The sequence below is a fragment of the Rhinoderma darwinii genome, chromosome 5 (assembly GCF_050947455.1).
Source record: "Rhinoderma darwinii isolate aRhiDar2 chromosome 5, aRhiDar2.hap1, whole genome shotgun sequence".
Classification (NCBI taxonomy): domain Eukaryota; kingdom Metazoa; phylum Chordata; class Amphibia; order Anura; family Rhinodermatidae; genus Rhinoderma; species Rhinoderma darwinii.
This window is the reverse complement of record NC_134691.1, coordinates 104,763,055-104,789,964: the sequence shown is the minus strand read 5'-3', so window position 1 is coordinate 104,789,964 and position 26,910 is coordinate 104,763,055. Positions and strand designations below refer to the sequence as shown.

Below are 26,910 nucleotides of genomic sequence, written 5' to 3'. Positions count from 1 at the left end.
TTTTGAGAAAAGATGCTATAAAATAATAAAGCATGTGTATTAAAGAATAGTTACACCTGAAATCAAATTCATACTTCATGATCATTCTATACCATGACTTGGCTTAGATCGCATAAGATGAAGGCTTCTAGTAGGCAGTGCAGTGTAAGGCTGCCTCCGTTCGGAGTGTCCATTGACCGTAGGGTGAAAAACAGTCTGTACACCATGGCGGAAACTCAACGGAACCAATTAAAGTCAATGGGGGAATTTATTAAACACTCTACGGCAGTTTTCTGCAGTAGAAAAATCTCGGGTTTTGCACAAAAGGGGCGGAGTTTGGCCTAATTTATGGGGCCATCCACAGCTTGACAAATTTACTACAATTTATGTCAGAAGCATAAACCTAAGATGTGGCTTACTGTATAGGCAGAGTCGAAGGAGCCATAAAACCTGTGCCTACAGGCTCCTGAGATGTAAATCCAGTACTGTGGATTAGCTTTACACTTGTAGGATAATACATTTAACTAATGTATCAAAATGTTCATCAGTGTCATATACTCACCTGTTCCCCTTTTTATCATTGGGCGTTCATGTCGGGCGCAGCTGCTCTGGTCCTGGCCACGATGCTGGACAACGCAGACACCAGGTAGCTAAATTGGCCTGGCTAATCAGCTGGTCGCCTTGTTGGGGGGCTCGGCCAGCAGCCAATCAGTGTGCTCGGTGCTCTGTATGAATCCTGGCGACCTGGTTTGCCAGTTATTATTATTTAATCCAGATTTTGCCTCTGTTCCCTGATGTTCCGGATATCGATCCAGCTCCCTTTGACTACTTTTCTGCATATTCCTCTATTGCTGAACTGTGTATGACCCTGGATTGCCTGATCTTTCGTTTGCCTGCTTATTTTGGCACATTTAGTACTTTTTGGTTTGACCCGGCCTGTCCCTGTGTTTGAGTTTAGATATAATTTGACTGACTTTCCCTCTGATTACCCGATATTGATGTTTTTGCTTGTCTCATTCACTCTGTTACCCTGTTTGCTCCATCTGTCTGCGTCTACTCTACAGATGCAACCTGGGGATTCGCGGCAGAAAGGACCCGATCCCTGTACAGGGGTTTAAGGGTGAAAACCTGCAGTCACTTAGATTCTGCTAACCAGAGCGGCCAGTGTAAAGCCTGACTGTGGTAGCGCATTTACGGGACAGGTGTTTGCCATACAAAACCATACTATCCATACTTATGTCGTTTGTCAGTCTATAGTCATAAAAGCCAAACGTGAAGTTTTAAGCTCAGACCAATCTAATAATCGGTCACCTTGATTTCTAATGCATTGGTGTCATGAATGCATGCTCTGACTGTACTGCATGGTGCCGCAGACATTCTGATGGTCTCATATTATTACAGTTGTCTCTTTTCAATTCAATGACATATTATTCTTATGCTTTATAGAGACAGCATCTGTAAATAATCATCTGGAAGACATTTCATGGAATAACATAGCGCAACCTCAAAGAGTATTCATCGTCTGCTACATTTAAACAAGATTTTAAACCCACAGGGAAGCCAATATCAACACAATGCTTCCTGAGCGTAAAAGCCAGGAATTTCATAGCAGCGAGCGTAATAATAGCTCTCACATGACCCTCTATTTCTTTAGACAAAGTTTACTAATGATAAAAGATTGTATTTATATAATTACTAGAACTTCAGCATTGCTTATGACATCCCGCATGCAGCTTCCATTGCTGCCAGAAGTGCACCTTCAATTATAAAAGTACACATATAAAGAAACAATACAATATAATTCTAGTGCTCTTCACCCCTATGTACTACTGCCCATATTGCGGTATAGCAGGGGGAGTTTATGCTCATGATTCGCTGTTGTGGTGGTTTGGATCCATTCAGTTAGTTAAACACTAACAGGATTTTATTTTGCTTTGATTGGAACAATTTTTTCTGGAAAAATTGCTCCATCTTTAACAAAATATCCATGTGTGTAAATCATCGGCTCGGACTAGGATACCAAACATAGATCCCCTATACATAAAACCCCATAATAATTCAGTTAAACCACGGAGGGTCTGAGAGTTGGGGCCGCAATATAAAAGCCAAAATGCGGCCAGATTATGGCCGTCTGAAACCATCTGTTTTCACCTTTGACAAATAATTCCCCAGCTGTGTATCATGCGTTTTTGTCTGATAGGCTGTGTTGACTGCGAGGCGGCACCTGTTTTTACAACCTGTCTTTTAATTTAGGGACTAGACCCACATCTGCACAAATAATTTGGCGATTGCAGTGTCGTCCTCAAAGGGGTTTTCTATACCAGAGTAGGTTTTTGCTTCTCTGACAAACCTTTCATACCAGTCCCTGCATGTTTCAGAAGCCCCTTGCTTCAGTCCAGTAATCCCATTCCACCAGGAGCATTTGTTGAATATTGCTGTCGTCTGCGCCCAGAAACCAGGTTGCGGGTTCATAGGTTTTGTAAAGCCTGTCTAGATAATGTATTGTTTCTCCTGGTTTCTATTTATATTTATTATTTTTCTCAAAATTCTCATGCAGTTTAGTCTTAGACCATTGTACATGCATTACCCATTCTTCCCCGCCAGGAGACATAATAGTCCTAAAAGGATTTATTCCTAGAACATAATCGTCCTGATTACAGTTTCTTGCCTGACTTCTTAATTTGATGGGCAATGCATTGCTTAAAGGGGACCTGTTATGTTGAAAATGCAGTCCTATCTGAAGGCAGCATGTTATAGAGCAGGAGGAGCTGAGCAGATTGATAAATAGTTTTGTGGGAAAAGACTTACAGTACTAGACTAGGGGTACTCAACTATTTTTTATTGAAAGTCCATTTACTTGGGTCTGCCATCAGGTGAAGGTCTGAGCTGAGCACAAACAGTAAGGTTATATTCGTACGGGTCGGATTTGCAATAGGCAATTCCAACCCGTGGGTTTACAGCAGAAATCCGAGGCTTATCTTCCCTCTGTAGATAGTGCCACACAATGCCCATTTAGATAGTGCCACACGGTTCCCCCTATAGATAGGGCCACACATAGCGCCCTTTGTAGATAGTTGCCTCGCAGTGAACCCCTGTAGACAATGCCTCTTTTAGATATTGCCACAGTGCCTTCTGTAGATAGTGCCAGATAGTGCCCCTTGTAGATAGTGCCCCACAGTAAGTCCCCCCTGTAGATAGTGCCACCACACCTGTAGATAGAGCCATACACCCCCTTGTAGATAGTTTCACATATCCCTCTGTAGTGCCACATGCGCCGTCGATAGTACAGTACCTGCCCCCCTTGTCGATAGTGACACAGTGCCTCCTATGGATAGTGCCAAACACCCCTTGTAGAGAGTGCCACATACAGCGCCTGTAGATAGTGCCCTCCAAACAAATAAAACAAACTTGTGCTTACCTATCCTCGTTCCCACGACGAATTGAGGTGCTCTGCAGGTCTCTTTAGCTACGCTATGGGACCCTTGAGAAGGGCAGCCCGATAAAGTGAAGTCTTCGTGCCAGCCTGTGCAGGGCTCCTGTCCCAGCGTCTTATAGGCTGAAGGCCAAACATCACATGTAGCCTGGTGAATGGTGGAGAAGCGGTCTGGTAGGTATAATATTAAATTGTATCTGCATCCTTAGGACCCAGATACAATTGAATGTAGCAGTCGCCTGCCCTGGATGCCCACTGCTAGCGACGCCACTTGTCCGGACAACTGGCATCCGTGGTCCGGGTTTGGGCTGCGGTTCTTTCTTGAAACATCTTTCTGAATTTTAGTAGCATTTTCATATGCTTCTCTCTGAAAATCCTTAACCCTTGCTCTGAATACCTCATTCTACTCCTTGTCTAGTTCCTCTTTCCTGATTTTGTTCTGTCTCTCTAGACCAGTATGTGCTGCTACAACACTCACTAGGGTATGTTCTGTACTAACTGACATACATTGTTGCTGCTGAACTATTATCTACCACTGGATACATTCCCCTAAGAAGGTTGAGGCTGGTTTATATTCGTAGAGTCATTATCAAATGTAGAGGAAATTTAGTATGGAATGAAGACTTGATTCATTTTGTCTAATTTAAAAAAAATTAAATTAACCTCTTAGGAAATGTAAAAACAATATGGCTTTAGGTCTGTATCTGGACAAGTTAAAAATGGGTCAAATATATTGTCTGGTGAGATTACACTAACCTGGTCTCAGAACAGTTCCTTATACACATTAGTTATTTTTCTTTCTCATCTCACACATGTACAAATAGAGGCCCGTGCCTTTCACTCTCAGCCTTGGAACTTTCTACTTCACTAATAATGTGTAATAAACAATGTTTAGTTTATTAGACTAAGGCTGGATTCACACGACCATGTTACGTCCGTAATGGACGGAACGTATTTCGGCCGCTAATCCCGGATCGAACACACTGCAGGGAGCCGGGCTCCTAGCATCATAGTTATGTACGATGCTAGGAGTGCCTGCCTCGCTGCCGGACAACTGTCCCGTACTGTAATCATGTTCACAGTACGGGACAGTTGTCCTGCAGCGAGGCAGGGACTCTTAGCATCATACATAACTATGATGCTAGGAGCCCGGCTCCCTGCAGTGTGTTCGGTCCGGGATTAGCGGGCGAAATACGTTCCGTCCATTACGGACGTAACATGGTCGTGTGAATCCAGCCTAAGGGATGTATGCTGTATTATAGATCCATACAACACAGATCTTTTAGGGTGTGTTCACATCAGCATCAACCTTCCGTTCATGGGTACTGCTAGACCTTTCTATCGGAGGAACCCATGAACGTAAAGGCAAACGGAAACCAAAGCTTCCATTTGTATTACCATTGATTTCAGTGGTAATGCTTCCGTTGCAAATTGTTTCTGTTTGTTTCCGTTCCGTAAAGGCTTCCGTTTTTTGGGCGGAAACAATAGTGCAGTCGACTACGCTATTGTTTCCTCAAAAAAAACCCAGAAACCTTACGGAATGGAGACAAATGGAGACCACTTGCAACGGAAGTATTATTGAAATCCATGGTAATGCAAACGAAAGCTATGGTTTTGTTTGCCTTTCCGCTCATGGGTTCCTCTGACAGAGAGTTCTAGCGTAAACCCATGAACGGAAGGTTGACGCTGATGTGAACAGGCAATAATACGGTTGAGTGCATAAGGCCTCAGTGTCTGTATATCCAGTACATAGGACAGCATCAGGTATAAATACAGTCCTACTTTACACAAACCAATTTTACATGGGTGTCACTTGCTCATACGCATAATGCATCCATATCATACAAAATGTTTGTTAACCCAAATCCATGCATATTGTTCCTTATTGCAAATATAAAAAGCTTTGTAAATAAGAACTAAAATATGACTGAAGATAGGTACTGTACATATATTTGGTATTATTATACACGGGAGAATGAGAATATTAATATATTTGGATAAAACAACCATTTGAAATTCAAAAAATATATAAATTCTATTTTGGTATCCTAATAAGGCCCATTTGTCCTGCAAAGAGAAAACAATAAAAGTGGGTAGACAATGAAAATTATTATTTTTTTAAATAAAAAAAAGTTCTAGAATTTCTCCCATCCCTTCTCTTTCTCCCATCCCTTGATTGACTTGATGGACATTTGTCTTTTTTCAACCATACCGACTATGTAACTATGTGAAATTTTGCTATGGGAATTTTAAAATAACCATAGTGATAAAAGGGCCAACAAATAGTAGAGTATATTATTTTTTATTTTTTTTTAAACATCTTTTTTATTGAATTTTGAAAAAACAAAGTTTGTTACGAATACACAAGAGGCACAAACACATACCTGTACAATATAAAATACAGAGTATGATATTAACATTGTCCAGTACAGTTGTCATCCAGTCAAAAAAATAACATTACATTAGAATAGCGAAACTCCCCCCCCCCCCCCACAAACCCTCAGTCCAGAAGTATAAATAGTCTTCAATATAACAAGTCATGTACATATATAAATCCAAATTTGAATGGGAATTACAAAAAGTAACACCTCCCTATCTAGTAAGTGATTCCCTCTAAATATGACTAGCATTGCAAGTTACCCAGCATACTAGCTACACTCCTATTCAAGTACCACGAGGTGGAAGTAAAAGTTGCTATTAAGTAATTTATTTCATGAGACTGAAAATGCTTGCCCACAAAAACTTCCCATTTATTGAAGAATTTCGATGCACAAGACTCTGCGGTCCAACCTATCCATATGAATAATTTTTTTCATTTGCACAATAAGGTCAGAGATCGTAGGAACCTTCGGAGTAAGCCAACAAGCCAATAAACTACGTTTAGCGATAACCAAGAATGCATGCAGAGCTGGTGGAGACCTAGAGGAGTCAGGTAGGGCATGAAATAGAAGTGGTAGTGGATCTCTATATAAAGTAATTTCCCATGTTTCTGTAATAAACCCCTGTATTTCTTGCCAATATGGAACCAATTTAGGGCATGTCCATAAACCATGAAGGAGGTCCGTTTTCAGAGTGTCACATCTTGGGCAAGCCACCAGTCTGTCAGGGACATTAGGATGAGGGGAAATGTTAAAACCATAAATGGCCTTATGAAGAAACTTAAAGTGAATTTCCCGCCACCGTTCGTTAAGAACCGCTTTCCTCACCTTTGACCAGTCTCCAAGTATCTTTTGCATGAGACCTTAATCCGGAAACTCTTTGTTCAAGGTTTTAAACATTAAAGATGTTGTTGATTTAGCCTGCCAGTCTCTCAATTTGCCATACAATAAGGAGAAGGAGGATTTGATCGGAGGGGAGGCAATTAGGAGGCCAATAGGGTCATCAAGACACACTGTACATATGTTACGTAGTTGCGCTGTTAGAAAAGATCTCAGTTGAACATAAGCCAGATAATGATGAGACGGGACATGCTTGTTATCTACCAGTTCTTGAAATGTCATATAGCGACCTTCAAAAAGCTGCAAAATGTGATGAAGTTGTAGTATGCCTAAAACACGCCACTCACGAAAATGTGGATTCTCCCTCCCTTGTGGAAAAGCCGGATGACCCCATAGGTACATATTCTTAGATATGCATTGCGGGAGCTTAAAGGAGGACCTGATGGTTTTCCAGGCCATAATCATATCCTGAAATAACACTCGACATCTTACATTAGTTGGGATCGACCCAAATGCTGTATGCAAAAGGGAGGATAAGTGCCAAGGGGCCACTATCCCTGCTTCTAGAGAAAAGTTGGAATAAAAAGCAGAGCCTTGTAACCAGTCTAGTCCGTGGCGAGCAAGACATGCTAAATTATAACTACGAATATCAGGAAGCTTAAGTCCACCCAAATCCTTGGGAACCATAAGTTTGCTCAAAGCTATTCTCGTACTCGGGTAAAGTAACTTACGAAAACTCACCATTTCAAGTAAATGACATCGCCCCATAAACGAGAGGGGTAAGTGCTGCCAACGGGCCAATTCCTTAGCAATTTTAGTTAGTAAAGGAGGATAATTCAAAGTATATAAAGTATCGGGGGTACGACCAATATAAATTCCCAAATATTTAATTGAATTCCTAGATACAACTACAGGTACATTTAGAGTGGACCAATCAAGCAGGCGCGAGTTCCTGAACAAATCTAGTAATTCGCACCTACTAACATTTACCTTGAAGCCAGAATGTGTCTCGAAGATCTTTAGCAGATCAAAAACCCGTGGTAAATCCCATAGTGGGTCCGATAGAAACACTAATACATCATCTGCAAAGTACGTAGCTTTAATAACTTCTGTGCCCACAACTATACCACATATGCTTCCATCCGCCTCCAACATTCGTATAAAAGGTTCAAGATCAATATTAAACAAAAGAGAGGAGAGTGGACATCCCTGACGGGTACCTTTAAACAAAGGGATAGGTGGCGAAAGAAACCCAGGAGTATAAACTCATGCAGAGGGATCCGTATACAGCGATGTCAGATACGTGCGAAACGGTCCAACAATTTGCATACAGTCTAAGGTTCTACCCAGTCAACCATATCAAAGGCTTTTTCGGCATCTATCGTGAGGAGTGCTGGAGATGGATGGGCAAAAGGATCAAGACTGATATCATCCAAAACAGTGAGGATTTTGCGGATATTAGAAACCACCGAACGCCCCTTAGTAAAGCCCACGTGGTTTGGAGAAATTATTCTAGGAAGAATTAAGGCAAGTCTATGAGCCATAATTTTAGACATTAATTTAAGGTCCAATTTATTAAGGAAATTGGATGATAGGAGGAGGCCAATTCCAAATCTTTATCCGGTTTTAGAAGTACCTTAATGTATGCGACATTGGAGGAGGATGGAATCGGCTTACCCGACATATAACCATTATATAAGTGACGCAAACACGGGGTTATTTGATCTTTCAGAATTTTAAAGATCTGAGTTCTAAATTCTGAGATTGAGGAATTAAGTTGGAGACTTTCCTCGTCTGTGAGGGTAGGTAAGTTTAAAGTGTCTAACAAAAAGGGTGTCAAAGAAGGGGATGTCTGGAGACCAGCATATAGATCAGCATAAAAATCACGCAAGATGGCATTAATCTGTTGTGGCTGAACATGAGACTGACCCCTCTTATCTCTCAACTTAACGATATGAGATTGCGACCATGGGCCCCTGGCCAATCAAGCTAGAAGTCTACCCGATTTGTTACCAAAGCGAAAGAGTTTGGCTTCTAATGCCGTACGTTTCAATTTTTCACCCTTATCCAGCCACAATTCATAATCTCCTTTAGTATTCAACCAATTTTCCTTGTATGGTAATGTAGAATTTTCCTGGAACGAGGTATACGCTCGTCTAAGTGCTAAGCTAAGGTCATGTATCTGCTTTTTGGTTTTTCTTTTAAGGGTGGAGATATATGCCATTAAATTACCCCGCAAGACTGCTTTCGCCGCATTCCCAGTAAATCTGTGGATTATCTGCATGACAACTATTCGTGGAATCATATTCCAACCACCAACCTCTGAGCAGTGTTTGAAAAGATTCATCTGCAGACAGATTAGTGGGAAAATGCCACAGAAAATCTGTGCCCCGAGGAAAGCAGTCATGCAATTCCAATGCCACCGGTGAGTGATCTGAAATAATCATCTGTTCAATCTCGCAGGCATGGACTCTTTGCATCAGGGACGTAGATAGTAAAATGTAATCTATGCGGGACCAAGATTGGTGGGGATGCGAGAAATTAGAATATTCCCTCCCTTCTGGGTTCCGCAAGCTACAAACATCCTGTAATTCTGTCTCACCCAAAAATGAAGCCAAAGCTGGGTCCCCTGTAGGTAAAGTACGAGACTTCCACTTAGGGGGAGTAGATCTATCCTCATGAGGATGTAGGACACTATTTAAGTCACCGCCCAAAATTTTATTAGGGGTGTTATCATTCTCGATTACATTACTTAGAGTCTTAAAGAAAGGGGTTGTACGAACATTTAGACCATAGACATTATATGCGCTAAGAGTTTCTGTGGGACCTGTGAACAATATACGTATCCAACGGCCTTCCGAGTCAATGGATACATCAGAAACCGTGTAGGAAAGATTTTTATGTAAAAGTATGATAACCCCAGTCTTAGAGTTAATTGCAGAAGAGCCATATACCTGACCCAGCCACATTTTACGCAACCTGAAAAAATCTGCCGTAGACAAATGAGTTTCCTGTAGCAGTGCTACATCTGTGTGCAGACGTTGTAATTGATGCAGGATCATCGTGTACTTATGAGGTGACTTGAGGCCCTTAATGTTCCAGGACACAATTTTCATGATTTATATAGGAGGAAAAATACATATATGCATGACTCTGGACAGTTCCCTTACCGCAACAAACAACCTCCCTCAACCCATAAATCGACAAACTGAAAAACTAGATAGCACCTCACAAGAATCATCTCCTACCCCCTGTAATCCCATGCTAAGGTGTAATAAGACTTCACGTACTTCCGATACAGAAGTGCACTTAAACCTTTCCGCAATAGCAGGTAACAACAATAGAAAAGAAACCCCCCCCCCCCCTCCAGTGCTCAAGGTCGTACGGGCATGCAAGCCGATGTTAGTTTAAAAAAAAAAAAAAAAAAAAGCAAAAATAAAACACATCCGAATAGGAGGCGAGACAACATTGCATTCTGGAGTACCCCAGATAAGCAAAATAAGGAAACTTACATTTGGTTAGCAGTCCTCAACATCATGCCCAAGACTGGGCAATGCATGAAATGCTGATATTATAAGTCACAATGTGCAAAAAACCCAATGCATCCCCCACTCAGGTAACATGCGTAGAACAATCCCGTTGGCGTTGATCGTTAGGTGATGTAGACCCCATTGTCTTGAGCAATGGAGAAGTAGTGGCAACAAGAGACTGGGATCCCGAGGCAATAAGTTCTGGCGAGTGTAGAGCGTTCATCCTCCATACTGCGATAGAAGCTTCTTCCGGAGACAAGAAGGTCGTAGAAGAACCATCAGAGTGAAAAATCTTGAGAATTGTTGGATATAACAAGGCAAATTTCACGTGTTTCTTATAAAGTTCCGAACATAGCTGCGGAAAGGCTCGCCTCTTCTTTGTAACTTCCGCCAAGAAATCACCAAAGAGCAGTATACGTCGACCTTTGTAATCTAAGCCGTCTCGTCCGCTCTTAAAGGCCTTCAATAAAGACATCTTATCCAAGTAATCCAAGTACTTGACTATGACTTGCGTCGGGCGATCTTTGGCCAAAGTAGCACCGTTCCTTTGATCCAATGCCGATGCCCGGAGATCTGGACCGATCCTATGCGCCCGTTCAACTCTGCAGGGACGACTCAGCCCCAGGGCCTCAGGTAAATCGACCTCACAAATCTGTCGCTAATCTTTCGCCAACATGAACTCCGGTAAACCCACTATACGTAGGTTACTGCGTTGAGATCTATTTTCAAGATCTTCGACCCGATCCCACAATTTTTTATTTTCATGTTGCGTACCTTGAACAAGTTGGCGGAGAGTAGTCAATTCCGAATCAATACGTTGCATATTCGTGTCCAAGGATTCCAGCCGGTCACCATGCTCAGCCACTGAGGCATGCAACTGAGTCAACGAAGTAGCAATTGTTTTGGACAAAGATTCTTGCAGACACGGAGATCAGCTGTGCTACTTGAATTGCCAACTGTCTGTAATCAATGTGGCATTGAGTATCTCCTACTACCACATCCTGCATTGAGGGTAGCTCCGTCTGCTCTGCTAGACTGTTAGGCGAGAAAGGTGCGTCCGCCATGTTGGATATTTGTTCAGCCGGACGGCTCTTACTCTGGGTTCTAGATTTGCCCATTACGGACACAAATATGTCCATGCATTCACTGGGTCAGCTCCCTGGTGTTCCGATACTCTTCTGTGTGAACGATGGGAAATTCAGCTAGGTATGTCAGAATGTTATGAGGAGCGGAGGTAAGAGCGCTCGCTAATGTGCTGCCTCACCTGCCGGGCCGGAACCGGAAGTCTTCAGAATATATTATTTTACAATATTATTTTAGTTTGTCTTTTTGGAAGTCAGAGGCAAATACTTCTCATACAAAGTATACTGATTAAAATCATGCTTTCATGAACTGCTGGAATTCTAGTACAGATAGAGTTGACATTTTTAAAGGGGTATTCCCGGGGGCATAACAAGATACAGCCAGGCCCTTGCCAGGCCCCATATAGCACTCGACCAGACTTAAAAATGTACTAACCGCAATGTATTGCCCATAGGTGGCCCCCTGTCCTGGATCCCCATCAGGCCCTGGCAAAGGTCTGTGCTGCAGCACATTCAAGGTCCTGTCCCCAGGCAATGTCAGGACATTATATGCGACACAGCACACACTGTGTGCTGTGTTGCATACAAGGTTGGGGCATGGGCAAGTCTCTTTTTGGATGCTATTACTGTACAGGTCTTTTTGAAAATAAATGATTGATGGTGGGACAACCCCTTTAATGATGGGTCAGCACACCATTGTCTGTGATGATGGGTAATCATCTTTTTTCCATACATGTTCTAATGATAGACCCGCCGACTAGAGTGATAAAATCCACTGACAAATTCAGATAGCTCTGGATTTAAATCCATTTTCAGACATTTTTTGCTAAGCATGTGAACAAAGCCTAACTGTAAAGGATTTGCCTGACACAGCTTCTGTGTCGACGCCCGTGGTTAATCAGCCGCATCTGTTCCTAGGTCTGCTAGAGTGACTCGATCTGCTACCACTCAGGCTGGTAGGCTGAGGAGTGGGAGAACCTATCACAGCCTGGCCAGACGGTTCTAGCTCCCACCCTTGGTCCACTTATACCTTCATTTGCTGCTTGTCCTTTGCCTGTGATTCTCCTGTTTTCCTGGCTCTGCTGTTCCTGCTATATTCATTGACCTCTGCTTCATATTGACCCTGGCTTGACTGACCATTCTCCTGCTCTGCTTTTGCTACCATGTACACTCCTGGTTTGACTCGGCTCGTCCACTACTCTGTTGCTCACGGTGTTGCTGTGGACAACTGCCCCACTTCCCTTTGCTTCTGTGTACCCTTGTCTTGTTTTGTCTGTCGTGCACATATTGAGCGTAGGGACCGTCGCCCAGTTGTACGCCGTACACTAGGACGGGCTGTGCAAGTAGGCAGGGACTGAGTGGCGGGTAGATTAGGGCTCACCTGTCTGTCTCCCTACCCCGACATTACATAATCACAGGCCCATATATCTTTTCTACCCTGGTCCCTGACACACTATGGACCCCCTTGAGGCCCTGGCTCAGCAAATGCAGGGTCTCCCCCTACAGGTTCAAGACCTGGCTCAGAGGTGCAACCAGCGTGATGCGACCCAGGTAGTGCCCTCCACCTCACCTCTTGAACCCCTCCTCAGGTTGCCTGACCGGTTCTCAGGGGACCGGAAGACTTTTTTCTCCTTTCGGGAGAGTTGTAGGCTCTATTTCCGTTTAAGGCCCCACTCCTCAGGTTCTGAGAGCCAGCGAGTGGGTATAATTATGTCCTGGCTCCTGGACGGCCCCCAGGAATGGGCCTTCTCCTTGGCCCCTGACGTCCCTGAACTTTCTTCTGTTGACCTTTTTTTTCTGCTCTCGGACTCATCTATGACGAGACTGACAAGACTGCCTTTGCCGAGAGTCAGCTGGTGACCTTACGTCAGGGTAAGAGACCCGTTGAGGAGTACTGTTCTGACTTTAAGAAGTGGTGTGTAGCTTCTCGGTGGAATGACCCTGCCTTGAGGTGCCAGTTTAGATTGTGTCTGTCGAACGCTCTAAAAGACCTGTTAGCTATCCCTCTTCTGACTCTCTAGATCAGGTTATGGCGTTAGCGGTACGTCTTGACTGACGTCTCAGGGAACGACGACTTGAACGTTTTTGTGCCTTCTCCTCTGGCTCCCCTATGATGGCTCCCAAGGTTCCGTTGCTTCGTTCTTCCACGGAAAACTCGGATGAACCAATGCAACTCGGGGCCTCCGTGTCTCCCCAACAACGTAGAGAGTTCCGCAGGAAGAATGGTCTCTGCTTCTACTGTGGGGATGACAAGCATCAAGTGAACGACTGTCAAAAGGCATAAGAATAAGCACCCCCAGACGAAGGCTTCCGGGCCGAAACGCGCGTCGGGGCTGACACCAGAGACAGTGACCTCCGTGATGGGTAAGAGCCCCTCTCCAGTATTTGAATAGACCTCTCATATATGGTATATATACCACTTTTTTGCCAAATTTATACAACATTTTTTATTTGCACAAGCAATTTCCTGTGTGCATTATGTAAAGTCTATACATGGTGCATATATCATTATTTATATCAGCTACTGAACTACCATATGTTCACTTACATTTGGCCTTTGGAATTAGTTTACAACATAGTCCATATATGAAGTGCTGAGTAGGTTCTCTTACCTTTTCATGCTGTGTTACAATTATGCTATACAAATGCAATGTGCTTTAGCTTCATTTTCTTGTGATTACACAGCGTCATTCATATATTTATATATTCATATTTTCTGCACAATCTGGTTGTCTTTCCGCACTGTGGAAATCATCTCTGCTTTTAATATGTTTAGTCATTTTAAATTGAAATAATTAATTTACACTGTTTTAACTTATTTTTGTGTGTCAGACTCCAATCTTTAGGTTTTTCTATAAATTAGCGGGTCTCACCGTTACCACCATGTTCACTATGGGTTGTTGTGCCCAGGTCCCTATAGACATTGCACACTAAGTGAAACACATGTTTATAACAAGCACTCTAGGGATCCCTTTTGGTGTTCTCCACTTAGGTACAGTAAGAATAAGCAGCCGGAAAACTTCCGCGCCTAAGTGACCATCGGGGAGGCCGCTTGGGTGCACAGGTATTTCCCGTAAATATGAAACCTAATAAGATCTTGCTTCCCTTTTCAGGTCTCTTTTTATGGTAGGTCTGCCACCGGCAGTGCCTTCGTGGATTCAGGGTCTTCTGCAATTATTATGTCTGTGGAATTTGCTATGCCTCTAGCTATGCCATTGATTGATTGGCCTAAACCTGTCCCAGTAGTGGGTATCGACTCCAATCCACTTGCTAATGGCTGTTTTACGCAGCATACCCCTGTTTTTTAACTCATTGTGGGCTCCATTCATTTGGAGCAGTGTTCTGTGTTGGTGATGCAGGGATTATCGTCCCATTTGGTTTTAGGCCTTCCTTGGTTGCAGATGCATAATCCCACGTTTAACTGGAATACTGGGGATCTTACTAAATGGGGTAATGAATACATGACGTCCTGTTTTTCTATTAATTTGGTTTCTCTCGCTGAGGAGGTAAACACTCTACCTGAGTTTATTCCAGATTTCGCTGATGTTTTTTCTAAAAAAGCTTCCGAAGAGTTACCTCCTCATAGAGAGTACGATTGCGCTATCGATTTGGTACCAGGAGCTAAGCTCCCTAAAGGTAGGATATTTAATCTCTCTTGTCCCGAACGTGAAGCCATGATAGAATATATCGAGGAAAGCCTGGCCAAGGTTTACATTCGACCCTCTACTTCTCTGGTAGGTGCCGGCTTCTTCTTCGTAGGGAAGAAGGATGGTGGTCTTAGGCCGTGCATCGATTACCGAAACTTGAATAAGGTCACTGTAAGGAACGAATATCCCCTTCCTCTGATTCCTGATCTCTTCACGTCGCCGCTTGTGAAATTTGTGCTAGGTCCAAGACTCCCAGGTCCCGACCAGCGAGCTTACTATGTTCTTTGCCCATTCCCCAGAAACCTTGGACCCATATCTCCATGGATTTTATCACCGATCTGCCTCCATCCCAAGGCAAGTCGGTGGTGTGGCTTGTAGTAGACCGCTTCAGTAAGATGTGCCATTTTGTGCCCCTCAAGAAACTACACAATGCCCAGACGTTAGCTACCTTGTTTGTCAAACACATCCTGCGTCTCCATGGGGTTCCTGTCAATATTGTTTCTGACAGAGGGGTACAATTTGTTTCATTGTTTTGAAGAGCTTTCTGTAAGAAGTTGGAGATTGATCTGTCCTTCTCCTCGGCCTTCCATCCTGAAACTAATGGCCAAACTGAGAGGACTAATCAGTCTCTAGAACAATATTTAAGGTGTTTTATCTCTGATCGCCAAGATGATTGGGTCTCCTTCATTCCCCTCACTGAATTTTCCCTCAATAACCGGGTCAGTAACTCATCAGGGGTCTCCCCCTTTTTCTGTAATTTTGGATTTAATCCACGATTCTCCTCCGTTTCACCTGGTGGTTCCAACAATCCCGAGGTAGATGTCGTTCATCGGGAACTGTGCACAGTCTGGGCCCAGGTTCAGAAGAACCTTGAGGCGTCCCAGAGTATACAAAAGACTCAGGCAGATAAAAGACGTTCTGCTAACCCCTTGTTTGTGGTCGGGGATCCGGTGTGGCTGTCTTCAAAAAATTTGCGCCTTAAAGTTCCGTCCAAAAAATGTGCTCCCCGGTATATAGGGCAGTACAAGGTCATTGAGGTCCTTAACCCCCTGTCTCCTTCTGGCTGGAAATACCCCCGTCTTTTCAAATACACAACGTGTTCCATGCCTCCCTCCTGAAACGCTGCTCCCCGTCCTTGGCTACCTCGAGGAAACCTCCGGTCCCTGTTCTCACCCCTGAAGGGGTAGAATTCGAGGTGGCCAAGATTGTGGACAGCAGGATGGTCCAAGGCTACCTCCAGTACCTGGTCCATTGGAGGGGATACGGGCTTGAGGAGAGGACTTGGGTACTCGCCCAGGATGTTCACGCCGAGTTATTGCTCAGGAAGTTCCATCTTCGGTTCCCCAACAAGCCAGGTCCACCTAGGAAGGGTCCAGTGGCCGCTCATAAAAGGGGGGGGTACTGTAAAAGATTTGCCTGACACAGCTTCTGTGTCGACGCCCGTGGTTAATCAGCCTGCATCTGTTCCTAGGTCTGCTAGAGTGACTCGATCTGCTACCACTCAGGCTGGTAGGCTGAGGAGTGGGAGAACATATCACAGCCTGGCCAGACGATTCTAGCTCCCGCCCTTAGTCCACTTATACCTTAATTTGCTGCTTGTCCTTTGCCTGTGATTCTCCTGTTTTCCTGGCTCTGCTGTTCCTGCTATATTCATTGACCTCTGCTTCATATTGACCCTGGCTTGACTAACCATTCTCCTGCTCTGCTTTTGCTACAACGTACACTCCTGGTGTGACTCGGCTCGTCCACTACTCTGTTGCTCACGGTGTTGCCATGGGTAACTGCCCCACTTCCCTTTGCTTCTGTGTACCCTTGTCTTGTTTTGTCTGTCGTACACATATTGAGCGTAGGGACCGTCACCCAGTTGTACGCCGTCGTCTAGGATGGGCTGTGCAAGTAGGCAGGAACTGAGTGGCGGGTAGATTAGGGCTCACCTGTCTGTCTCCCTACCCTGACTTTACACTAACAGTGGATTCACACGCTGCAGGTTCTTAGACTACAAAACTGAAAAATCTGCCACGTGTGAATCCACCCTTATAGCTTTTCAAGGACTGCACCTGACAATGATCTAAAAAGCCAACACAGCAAATCAACGTTTGCACAGATATCTGTCTTTGGTCAGTGTCTGTCACACTCATGCACACTCTGTCACATTCATCGTCTGTCACACTTGTGTCATGAAAAGGAGCCAACAGTTGGCACAGAATGGTCTAAAACTGCATTTTCAGACGTACCAAATATCTAGTGCATGGTCAGTTTAAGCTACCTGTACACATTATATTAATGCCAGCACATTACACTGACAATCTAATGTGTATTGGGGGAAATGAGCACTTGGCATGCTGGATTTCTGATCCTTTGTTGTGCACTGTCTGCCAAGCATGCATGGTAATGGGGAGATCAGGAAGACAACTATCTTATGTGTATGGTCAGCTCTAGTTGTTTGCATAGACTATAAAGTGGGTCAGTGGGCCTCTCAGCTGCAATATCCTTGGGTGTTGTCTGATTGCCTAGAACAAAGATTTTGCAAACTGACTATGACAGTGCCCTGTTTACAGTCATTGGGCTCTTCAGTATGACCCATACTACTACCAATGTTTGTCTGAGGAGATTGCATGTCTGTGTGCTTGATTTTGTGCACTTGTTTGCAACGGGTGTGGCTGAAATACCTGAACTCAATAATAAGTAGGGGTGGCCATATAGTACACATAAAAGAATAGGGTATTAGAAATCAACCAAACCAAAATAAAAAGTGTGAGATATGGGAACATCAATTAGTCAGTACACTGCTTACATAATAAGAGCATTTTTCATAGCCCCAGAAGAGGGCTATGAGGACTATGACGTGTTTGCTTTATGATGAATACAATTTGACCCTTGCCTTAAAGGGGTTTTCCAGCCAATAAAAATTTATGTCCTATCCTCAGGATAGGCCATCAATAGCTGATCGGTCGGGGTCGGACCTCAGGGACCACCGCAGATCAGCTGTTTTGAAGTGGTATTGTATTCACTTCCATGAGAGAAAAGGCTGCATTACCTGTAAATCGCCACTAAATGCGTGTCGATGATTCACAGTGAGCAAGAAGAAATGAAGGGGAAGCAGCGCTCATACGAGTGCTGTGGCCCCTTCAAAACGGTTAATCGGCAGGGTCCCGGGAGTCAGACCCCGACCGATCAGCTATTGATGGCATATCCTGACGATAGGCCATCAATTTTTATTGGCTGGAAAACCCCTTTAAAATTCCAGAACATAGCAAAGCTGCCTGCTTGTTTAAGAGGAGTGATGCGAATGTCACAACTGTGTCCCCAAGTGAGTTATGTTCTATTTACAACAGCTTTATAGGTACTACATGAATGATCAACTCTAGCAGCCAAGTTAACTTCTGATATTGGCATGTTTGTTAGACATTTAATGTGCCGAAGGTCACCATAGTCTTGTAAATTGTATAGGATGAATTCCACCACAGGATCTAAACATGTGCTTTCAGTTGTTTTAATGAGTCAGAGTATGTGATGAAATTCCTGATGAAAAGCAGATGTTATAATTATGTTTTGTGCAAGAAAAGTAGGGAAGTAGCCTTTTTTTACCTCAAAAAGAATGATGGAAACTATTTTTCTAGGCTTTTAACTATGAATTGTTTCTGTACTGTATGAATAATATTTCATAACATATAATGTTGAATGAAATGTTAATATCTGTGTCCACTACCCTTAAAGTCTTGAGGAGACTGCTAATTCTCACGTAGAAGGAAGCTATATAGCGGAAGACGCTTCACCTCTCTGTAATTCATCTTTTTATTCCTGACGACAGATTGCATGGTGCCTTCTAGTAAGCAGTCTAAAACCTCTTTAACAAGAGTGTGGGACTTCTTTTAATCCGTCTAAGGCCTTATTTACATGGCAGAGGAGTGTGCGTGGAGACTGTATGGTGGCACAAGAGTTCTGTGTTTCTGTATTACTGAGCCATATCCCTCCATATGGTCCCTCAAATTATGGCCAAACTCTCCACTAGAAGCAATACTTTTGGAAGACAATACAGCTTTAATACGGCATCCAATGGAGCATGGCACATGAGATTGCAGAGGAAAAACCATTGTATGGCTCATGAGTTTCAAGATACAATATAGAATCATAGACTAACTCGGAACATAAACAGAGACGTGGCATGAGGTCTAAAAGACTTTACTTCCGTTCAAGTTGCATCAAATTTATGAAACGTTGCATAATATTTCAAATTTTCATTGCATGTTCGTTTTCTCTATGATGGCACTAAGATTTTACCTGTAACACTGTAGCCATTAACAAGCAATTTGACAACGATGCCAAACAGCATGCTGGTGCAATTTTAGGCCGCATCCTGGCCGGGTCAATACCGCTTTGTGGGCCTTACCCTAAGGCTTCATTCACACATAAAAAAAAATTCTTATGTTTTGAACTGCACAAAAAAAGGCTTCAAAAAATGCCAGTGTTATTAAAATGTACCATGCCATTTTAATGGCATTTTTATTGGCATTTATCATATAATCTCATTGTGTATATGCTTCTTATATTTTACTTCAAACTTTAATAAAACTTGTGGCTGCAAAAAAACACCACGAAAAATGCATAAAAACGCTGCAAAACACTCTGTAAAATCAGCCTATGGGTGGTTAGTCCCCATGTAACAGAGTTTTAACGGGTGCGAATTTCTAACTCTACTGGATCCGCCCCCAAACCTGTGACAAATCCGTCACTGTCCCAGTTGCGCATAGCAACCAGTCAGAGCTCAGCTATAATTTCCTAGGGCATGTTCAGACGTGGCGGCTTTGCGGCGGAATTTTGCTGTGGACAGGCCGCCATCTAAATCAGCAGCAAACTTTTATTTGTTTGTTTTCTATAGCTTTTTAGTTTACTTCGTGCAGATGTTGCAGAAAACAATGGTGTGGAAAATAGCCTGCAGTGCAACATTTACATTCTGCAGCATGCTCAGTCTTTTGCGGAGAAGCAGCGGATTTGCAATGCAAAGGCTGAAACCAGAGGCAAGTCCGCTGCGAAATCCACCACGTCTGGATGAACCCTCACATATGCAATTTTTGGAAGCAAATTTGATGTGTAATTGCTGCAAATTAGCGGAAAAATTAAGCAGCGGAAGATTTCCGCCACATCTGAATGCGCCTTATACTCCTCTGTAAAAATGTAAGCTGGTCTCAGGTGGGTTGTTATTGCCAAAAATAACTATTTGATTTTAGACTAGTGCTTCTCAAACTGTGAAGTGGGCATCACTCGTTAGGTGCCCACCAGTTATAGATGGGGCGCAGCTGAAGAAGCAGGTTTTACAGAAGTGATTGTCATGAAGACACACAAGTCTGCCTAGCTGCTGTAAACCCAACATTTTAGGATTATTTTTTTAATCAAGACTATTGGCAAAATTGCTTTATTTTTAACATTTTAATTGTTTTTAATTTATATCAGAGGAATAAGATGATGGTTGCAAAAGTGCACATATTCTTTAAAAGAGTATTAAACCTGAGGACCCTTTCATCTGTTCAAATGGGACCATGTACCAATAGCAGTCTGGGCTCTGTCAAAGTTCTCATAAAACTGTATAACGGAACATATTTTATAGTGAGGACTATTATTTATCTTGTCCCTTTTGAAACAGCGTTACTGCACAATGATAAGCAATACTGCCGCATATGAAATATAAGTGTGAATATTGCATTTTATGAGTGAAGTAGAAATGAAAAAAAACAAACGCACAAATGTATCAGTTTTTCAATGAGAATAAAAAAAAAAGAACTGACTTCCTTTAAATGTGTGGCTGAAGTAGAACAGAATTCAATTCAGAATAAGTGTAATAGAAACATATGGACATGTAGAAGGTCAGAGGCAATGTTCAGGAGGGAAGCAGATGTGGCGGATATTACAGAATACAGTACAGTAGGCCAATTGGCCCTGATAGCAAGGATTAATCATGTATTCACTGGAGCAATGTGAACTACACCAAACTGATCCTGCACGAGGTCACCATATCACAAATAGTGTAGGCCTCAAAAGAACTGACTGAAACATGTCTCAGCCTATACTGCCCGTCTTTCATGTCAATGTAATGCTTGCTTTAAAATTAATGAGATTTTGCCTAGAAGCTATTAAATCACCATGTAACCTGTGAAATGTTCTAATATTTCAAATATTTTGGTACCATAGAACTATGGTCAAGAAGTCAGCAAGGAGTTCTATACCCATATACAAGCACATTTCCACAGTCCAGGGACAAACTAGAATTCAAAAGGTCAGGAATGAGCCCACGCCACTCTATTGATAGTAAACTGTACTGAAATAGTGCAAAAAGCAGGATAACTATTTTTGCTTGAGCATCAATCAAAGCCTGGATGGTAGTGCAATATATCAGATGTTCTGTACAAAGGAGAACCCACATAAATGTGTCAGATAGCAGAAAGACACCACCTTGCTTTAACCTACAAAGAGGAACGATGTTCTTGCACCTGGGTGGGTCCTATCAGCCTCTGATACCCACAGAAGCTGCTACGGCTGTAGTGTTGCCCATGCCACTGGGTACCCATACCCAGGGTGCATTATTCCTTGTAGTAAATAGAACTCTACATTTTGTGTCAAATTATGGAACTCACTGAAGTTAGAAACCATTAAACGAAACTTATTTGACACATTAAAATGTTACATAGTATAGAAATTTTCCTTTGAAATTACCAGAAGAAGCCCAATAAAAATGTTTACATGGGGGATTACAATACAAAATTATGGAGAGCACTGGAGGGGTTGACTAATAAAAGTATAAACAAAGAAGAAAAACTATTTAAAAATAGAAAAAATAAATGATACTGTTGAGTTGCCTTCAGTGACCATGTTTTATCGCAGTACTATGTTAGTAGATCACTGCCATCAGCATTGCAAATTATAACTGTGTGTGTGTGTGTGTGTGTGTGTGTGTGTGTGTGTGTGTGTGTGTGTGCGTGTGTGTGTGTGTGTGTGTGTGATATGATATTTTACAAAGCTGAGGGCTATTTGCAGTGATCTCCTGGCTTAGCAGTACACAACAAACACACACAACACCAGGAGAAAGGTGGGTGTTTCTCTTAGGGTTACTGTGTTCTAAACTTTATTCACTAGACAACCCCTATAACATATTATATAGATGCTGTACACTTTTACTACAACATAGCATTGCTAATATGTAATGTATTATACAATATAATGTATTATACAGTATGTAGAGTGGTTCTCAGGGAGAGTGGCTATAGGAGTTTGGTTATTGTGTAATGAATATAATACTTTATGTTGAAGTAAAGGTAGTGCTATTGCTTGGAGGCCAAGAATATATATATATTGTCATTATAAATTGTGACACAGTCAGCCAGCATTATCCGGTGACAATTGTGCATCGGGAGCCACAAGACATCAGCACCAATAACTGTGGATAGCTCCTGGCACAACCCGTAATATCCAGGTCTAGTAATGACTCTTTCTGGAATGACTCTTTAGCATGGTGGAATTATGGAATTTATTGCATATCCCTCCAAGTCTAGCAGACAATGACTACGGTAATTCATAATCTAAGATATTCTATGCACTGGTACTTTATGGAGCAGCAATTAATCATTATAATTAGGTTTTTCTTTCCTAACTTTTTGGTATGCCCTATAATGTCTATGTGTGGTCCTATAACATCAGTAAATAATGCATGGTAGATATCTCAAAAATAACAGTAATAAAATGACATTTGACAATGAGCTATGCATTTAGAGATTCAATGCAGCAATTCATTTAGGTTACCTTACCTGACCCATATGTGCAGTGGATATTATGTACTCTGTTTTATGGAAATTATATTGTATTCTATTATAAGGGTATGTTCACACACTGAGTCAAAAACGTCTGAAAATACGGAACTGTTTTATAGGGAAAACAGCTTCTGATTTTTAGGCATTTTTTTAAGCCACTCTCGATATTCGCTGCTTTTTTTGCTGTGTTTTTTATGGCTGTTTTTGGAGCTGTTTTCAATAGATTCTATGAAAAACAGCTCTAAAAACGTCCCAAGAAGTGACCGTTTTTCAAAACGGCCGCGTAAAAAAACAGCCCATCAGAGCAGAACTCCGTTCTTCCCATTGAAATCAATGGGCAGATGTTTGGAGGTGTTCTGCTTCCGATTTTTCGGACGTTTTTCGGGCGTTTACGACAGGGGCTTCTCCTGGAGCCGAATCACCAGCCACCACACCAGCAAAGATGTGGACCGGTATTCCGCTTCAGGAGTTGCCCATTATCTCACTGTCCTTATATGGACAGAGACAACAAGCGCTCTGTCCAGGAGTGGAATCCCCGGCCACAGGGGGATTCCACTCCTTCAGGGAGCTACAATGGCGTTATGTACAGGAAGGGGAGGGGTGTTTGTGCCATCTACAGAGGTGGGGGGTAGAGGAGGAGGAGTAGGAGAGAAAGCACGGCCATGGCAGTGGTTCAGAGGAGTGTCGCGGCACCCCTGGAGGATTCTCATGGCACCCAGTTTGGGAACCACAGGCCTAGTAGATAGCAGAGCACCTCCCTGTTCTGCTATAGTGTTCAATAGTATCTGCGTCCTATGGCTTCTACACCAGTAGCGACGCCACTTAGAGACGAAGCGCCCAGGCGGAAAGGAAGCTCCAGAGTCACCGGCCGCTTCTGGAATACAAGCAGGGGAAGGGAGCCAGCGCAGCGCCCCCTTCCACCTGCTGGAGTGATGCGCCCTGTGCATTGGCACAGGTCGCACACCCCTAAGGCCGGCCCTGCGTCTGAAACTATGCTGTGCTGAGGGAGCATGACCTTCCACCATCACCCACACTTCTGCAACTTCATGTTATCTTTCTTACATCATGACACAATCTAACCTTTCGACAAACCACAAGATCGACATTCCACTATAAGAACATGAAATAGCTCCTCCATCCATTCATAACATAAGAGGTTGGCCAATACGGGTAAGCTTAGACTTCATACACACGACAGCAGTGGCGTAACTACCGCCGTAGCAGCAGTAGCGGCTGCTACGGGGCCCGCGACATGAGGGGGCCCGTGTCGCCCGGTATGGCTGCTACAGCGGGACGCCACTGAACACTACGGCAGAGCAGGGAGGTATCTCCCCGCTCTGCCATTAACTGGTTCCCGACCGCTGGCTGTATTTTTACGGCCAGCGGTCAGGGTCCTTAAAACCCGAGCCATAGACTTTCTACGGCTCGGGTTTTAACTTGCTGCCCGCGCGATCGGGCAGCTGAATGTCGGGTCTCCGGCTGTCAGTGACTGCCAGGGACCCTGAGGAGAGGATAGAAGCAGCTTTCGCTGCTTCTGTCTTCTCTGATCACTTGTACACAGCGCTGAATGCGCGCTGTGTACAGGAATAGAGACAGCAGCAGCGGCGCTGTCTCTATTCCTCCCGATGATCATGTGACTGGTCACATGATCGCCGGGTGCCGTTAGTGACAGACTGCTGCTGGGTCTTACTAGAACCAGCACAGCCCTATTAGTGACAATCGTCACTATGAGAGGGCTGATTTCCCCTGTAACTGGGGCTGCTGTGCAGCTCCAGTTACAGTGGAAAAACATGGTGTAAAAGAAAGAAAAAAAATATATAAAGTTCCCCAAAGGTCTTCTTTGACCTTTGGGGGACAGACCATAGTAATAAAAAAATAATAAAGTAAAGTGCAAAAAAAATTGAAATAATAAATACACATAAAATAACCACCCCAAAAAAAAAACGTTCCCCTCCGCCAATCATTGTTGTAACGCTAGCGCTGACCCAATTACCCTAATATAGACATGTAATATATAAAAATGTACGGTAGACAATGGTGATCACATATAAAAGGTCTATTTTAGGGTAAAACTATGTTATTACAAAAAAAAAATAGCTGAAATGTAAAAAAGCTTATTTTTTTACTATTATTTTCAAACTTTATGAATAAAAATTCTAAAATAGCAAAAAAGGTGTGTATAAAAATGATAAAAAATTAAACCTGCATTGTCTACGGAAAAAACGTCGCAAAAATCACGTCGTTAGCCCAACAAATAAAAAAGTTATAGCCATTTAACTAACGCGTGCTAAAAATGGATAAACGGTGTCTGGTCCTGAAGGCGCAAAATAGAGCAAAAGACATGTATCCCCTCTCCACAGGATCTCCACAGGACAGGGGATCCATGTGTGATCGCTGGCATTGATAGGGAGAACGGGGGACTGAAAGTCCCCTGAAGTTCTCCATCACAAACCTCGAACTTCCGGGGTCTGTGTCGGCAGCTCCGTAGAAATGAATGGAGCGCCGGTCGTGCTTGTGCGCATGCGTGACCAGCGCTCCTTTCATTTTTATTGAGCTGCGCAGACGCCAGAAGTCAGAGGTTTGTCATGGAGAAGTTCAGGGGACTTTCAGTCCCCCGTTCTCCCTATCGCTGCCAGCGATCACTCATGTATCCCCTATCCTGTGGAGATCCTGTGGAGAGGGGATACATGTATTTTGTAGGACACACTGTAGGTCACATTTTTTTGGGAGGGGGGACGCTGTATGGCGTTCCCTACAGGGGGGGGACGCTGTATGGCGTTCCCTACAGGGGGGGTGGCTGTATGGCGTTCCCTACAGGGGGGGAGCTGTATGGCATTCCCTACAGGGGGGCTGTATGGCGTTCTCTACAGGGGGGGATGTATGGCGTTCCCTACAGGGGGGCTGTATGGCGTTCTCTACAGGGGGGCTGTATGGCGTTCTCTGCAGGGGGGCTGTATGGCGTTATCTACTGGGGGGCTGTATGGCGTTATCTACAGGGGGGCTGTATGGCGTTCTCTACAGGGGGATGTATGGCGCTATCTACAGAGGGGGGGCTGTATGGCGTTGTCTACAGGGGGGGCTGTAAAAAAGGCACTATCTACAAGGGGGGGTTGTGTGACACCCAGGGGAGGGGGGGCCCCAGTCAAAAGTTTGCTATGGGGCCCAGTCTTTCCTAGTTACGCCCCTGCACGACAGAGCTATGTGCATAGTGGAGCACAGAGTCCTCACAGTTCTGATTTATGAAGCTGAAGGCACTCCATCTGCTGTTGCATTGTGTCTCCGTCCGGCACTGTAATACAGATACTGTATATACTCATCTAGAAGCAATGCTTTAATGTAGCATGCCACAATTGTCTTCATATGCCTGAAAAAAACTGTGTATGCCTCCATATGAAATTGGAGGTATATAGAGGTACAGAGGCCCCTATACCCATACAATTCAGAGGTTATACGGAGATGTAATACATGACCTATAACATATAGCCTAACATGAAACATAGAAAGCTGAGATTATAGACCTAGTCAGAAACATGTAAATATAAATTACACATGAATCATATAGATATTTATATATTAAAGGGGTTTTCCCATCTTAGACATTTATGACATATCCACAGAATACTTTTGGGACCACCAACCATCGGCAGAAGGAGGCTTAGTGGACCCACACTCTCAGAATAAGTAGGGGCCCCAAAGGAGGACCTACCACCTATCACACATTTATAGCATATCCCGTAGATGTCCCATAAATGTCTAAGGTAGGAAAACTTCTTAAAATGCTCCAGAATTTTGCAGCTTTTGTTTAACACTTCTATATAATGTTGTATCATTATCTTTTTCTTTTTTAACAGGCATACAAGAAGGAACCCAGTGTACGAAGTGCAAAAATAACTGGGCACTTAAATTCTCCATCATACTGCTGTATATTCTTTGCGCCCTACTCACTATCACAGTGTCCATACTAGGATACAAAGGTATGTGCACTATTTATCGTATTATGTTAATAAATATATCATGTTAATATAAATATATGATGCTAATAAATATATCAACAGCAGTGTGAGGTCAAGATTATATCAATGTAAGGTATTACACTTACTGAAATTGTCAATGTGAACTTAATTTACTTATTGTTAGTACATAAAATTCATTACTTTGGGCCATTACTAGTCTACGAGGCTGTTCGTCATTAACCCCTTCCTGCTTCGTCTAGTTTTGACCT

At 43.2% G+C, this 26,910-nt stretch overlaps 1 protein-coding gene across 1 annotated transcript in view; it reads left to right on the top strand.

Moving 5' to 3' along the window:
- COLEC12 (collectin subfamily member 12) overlaps nucleotides 1-26,910 on the top strand; it is a 156,303-nt gene that overhangs the window by 85,896 nt on the left and 43,497 nt on the right. The window contains exon 3 of the mRNA XM_075828351.1: nucleotides 26,540-26,662. Within this exon, the coding sequence (XP_075684466.1) occupies nucleotides 26,540-26,662 (123 nt within the window). The remainder of the gene's footprint in view (nucleotides 1-26,539; nucleotides 26,663-26,910) is intronic.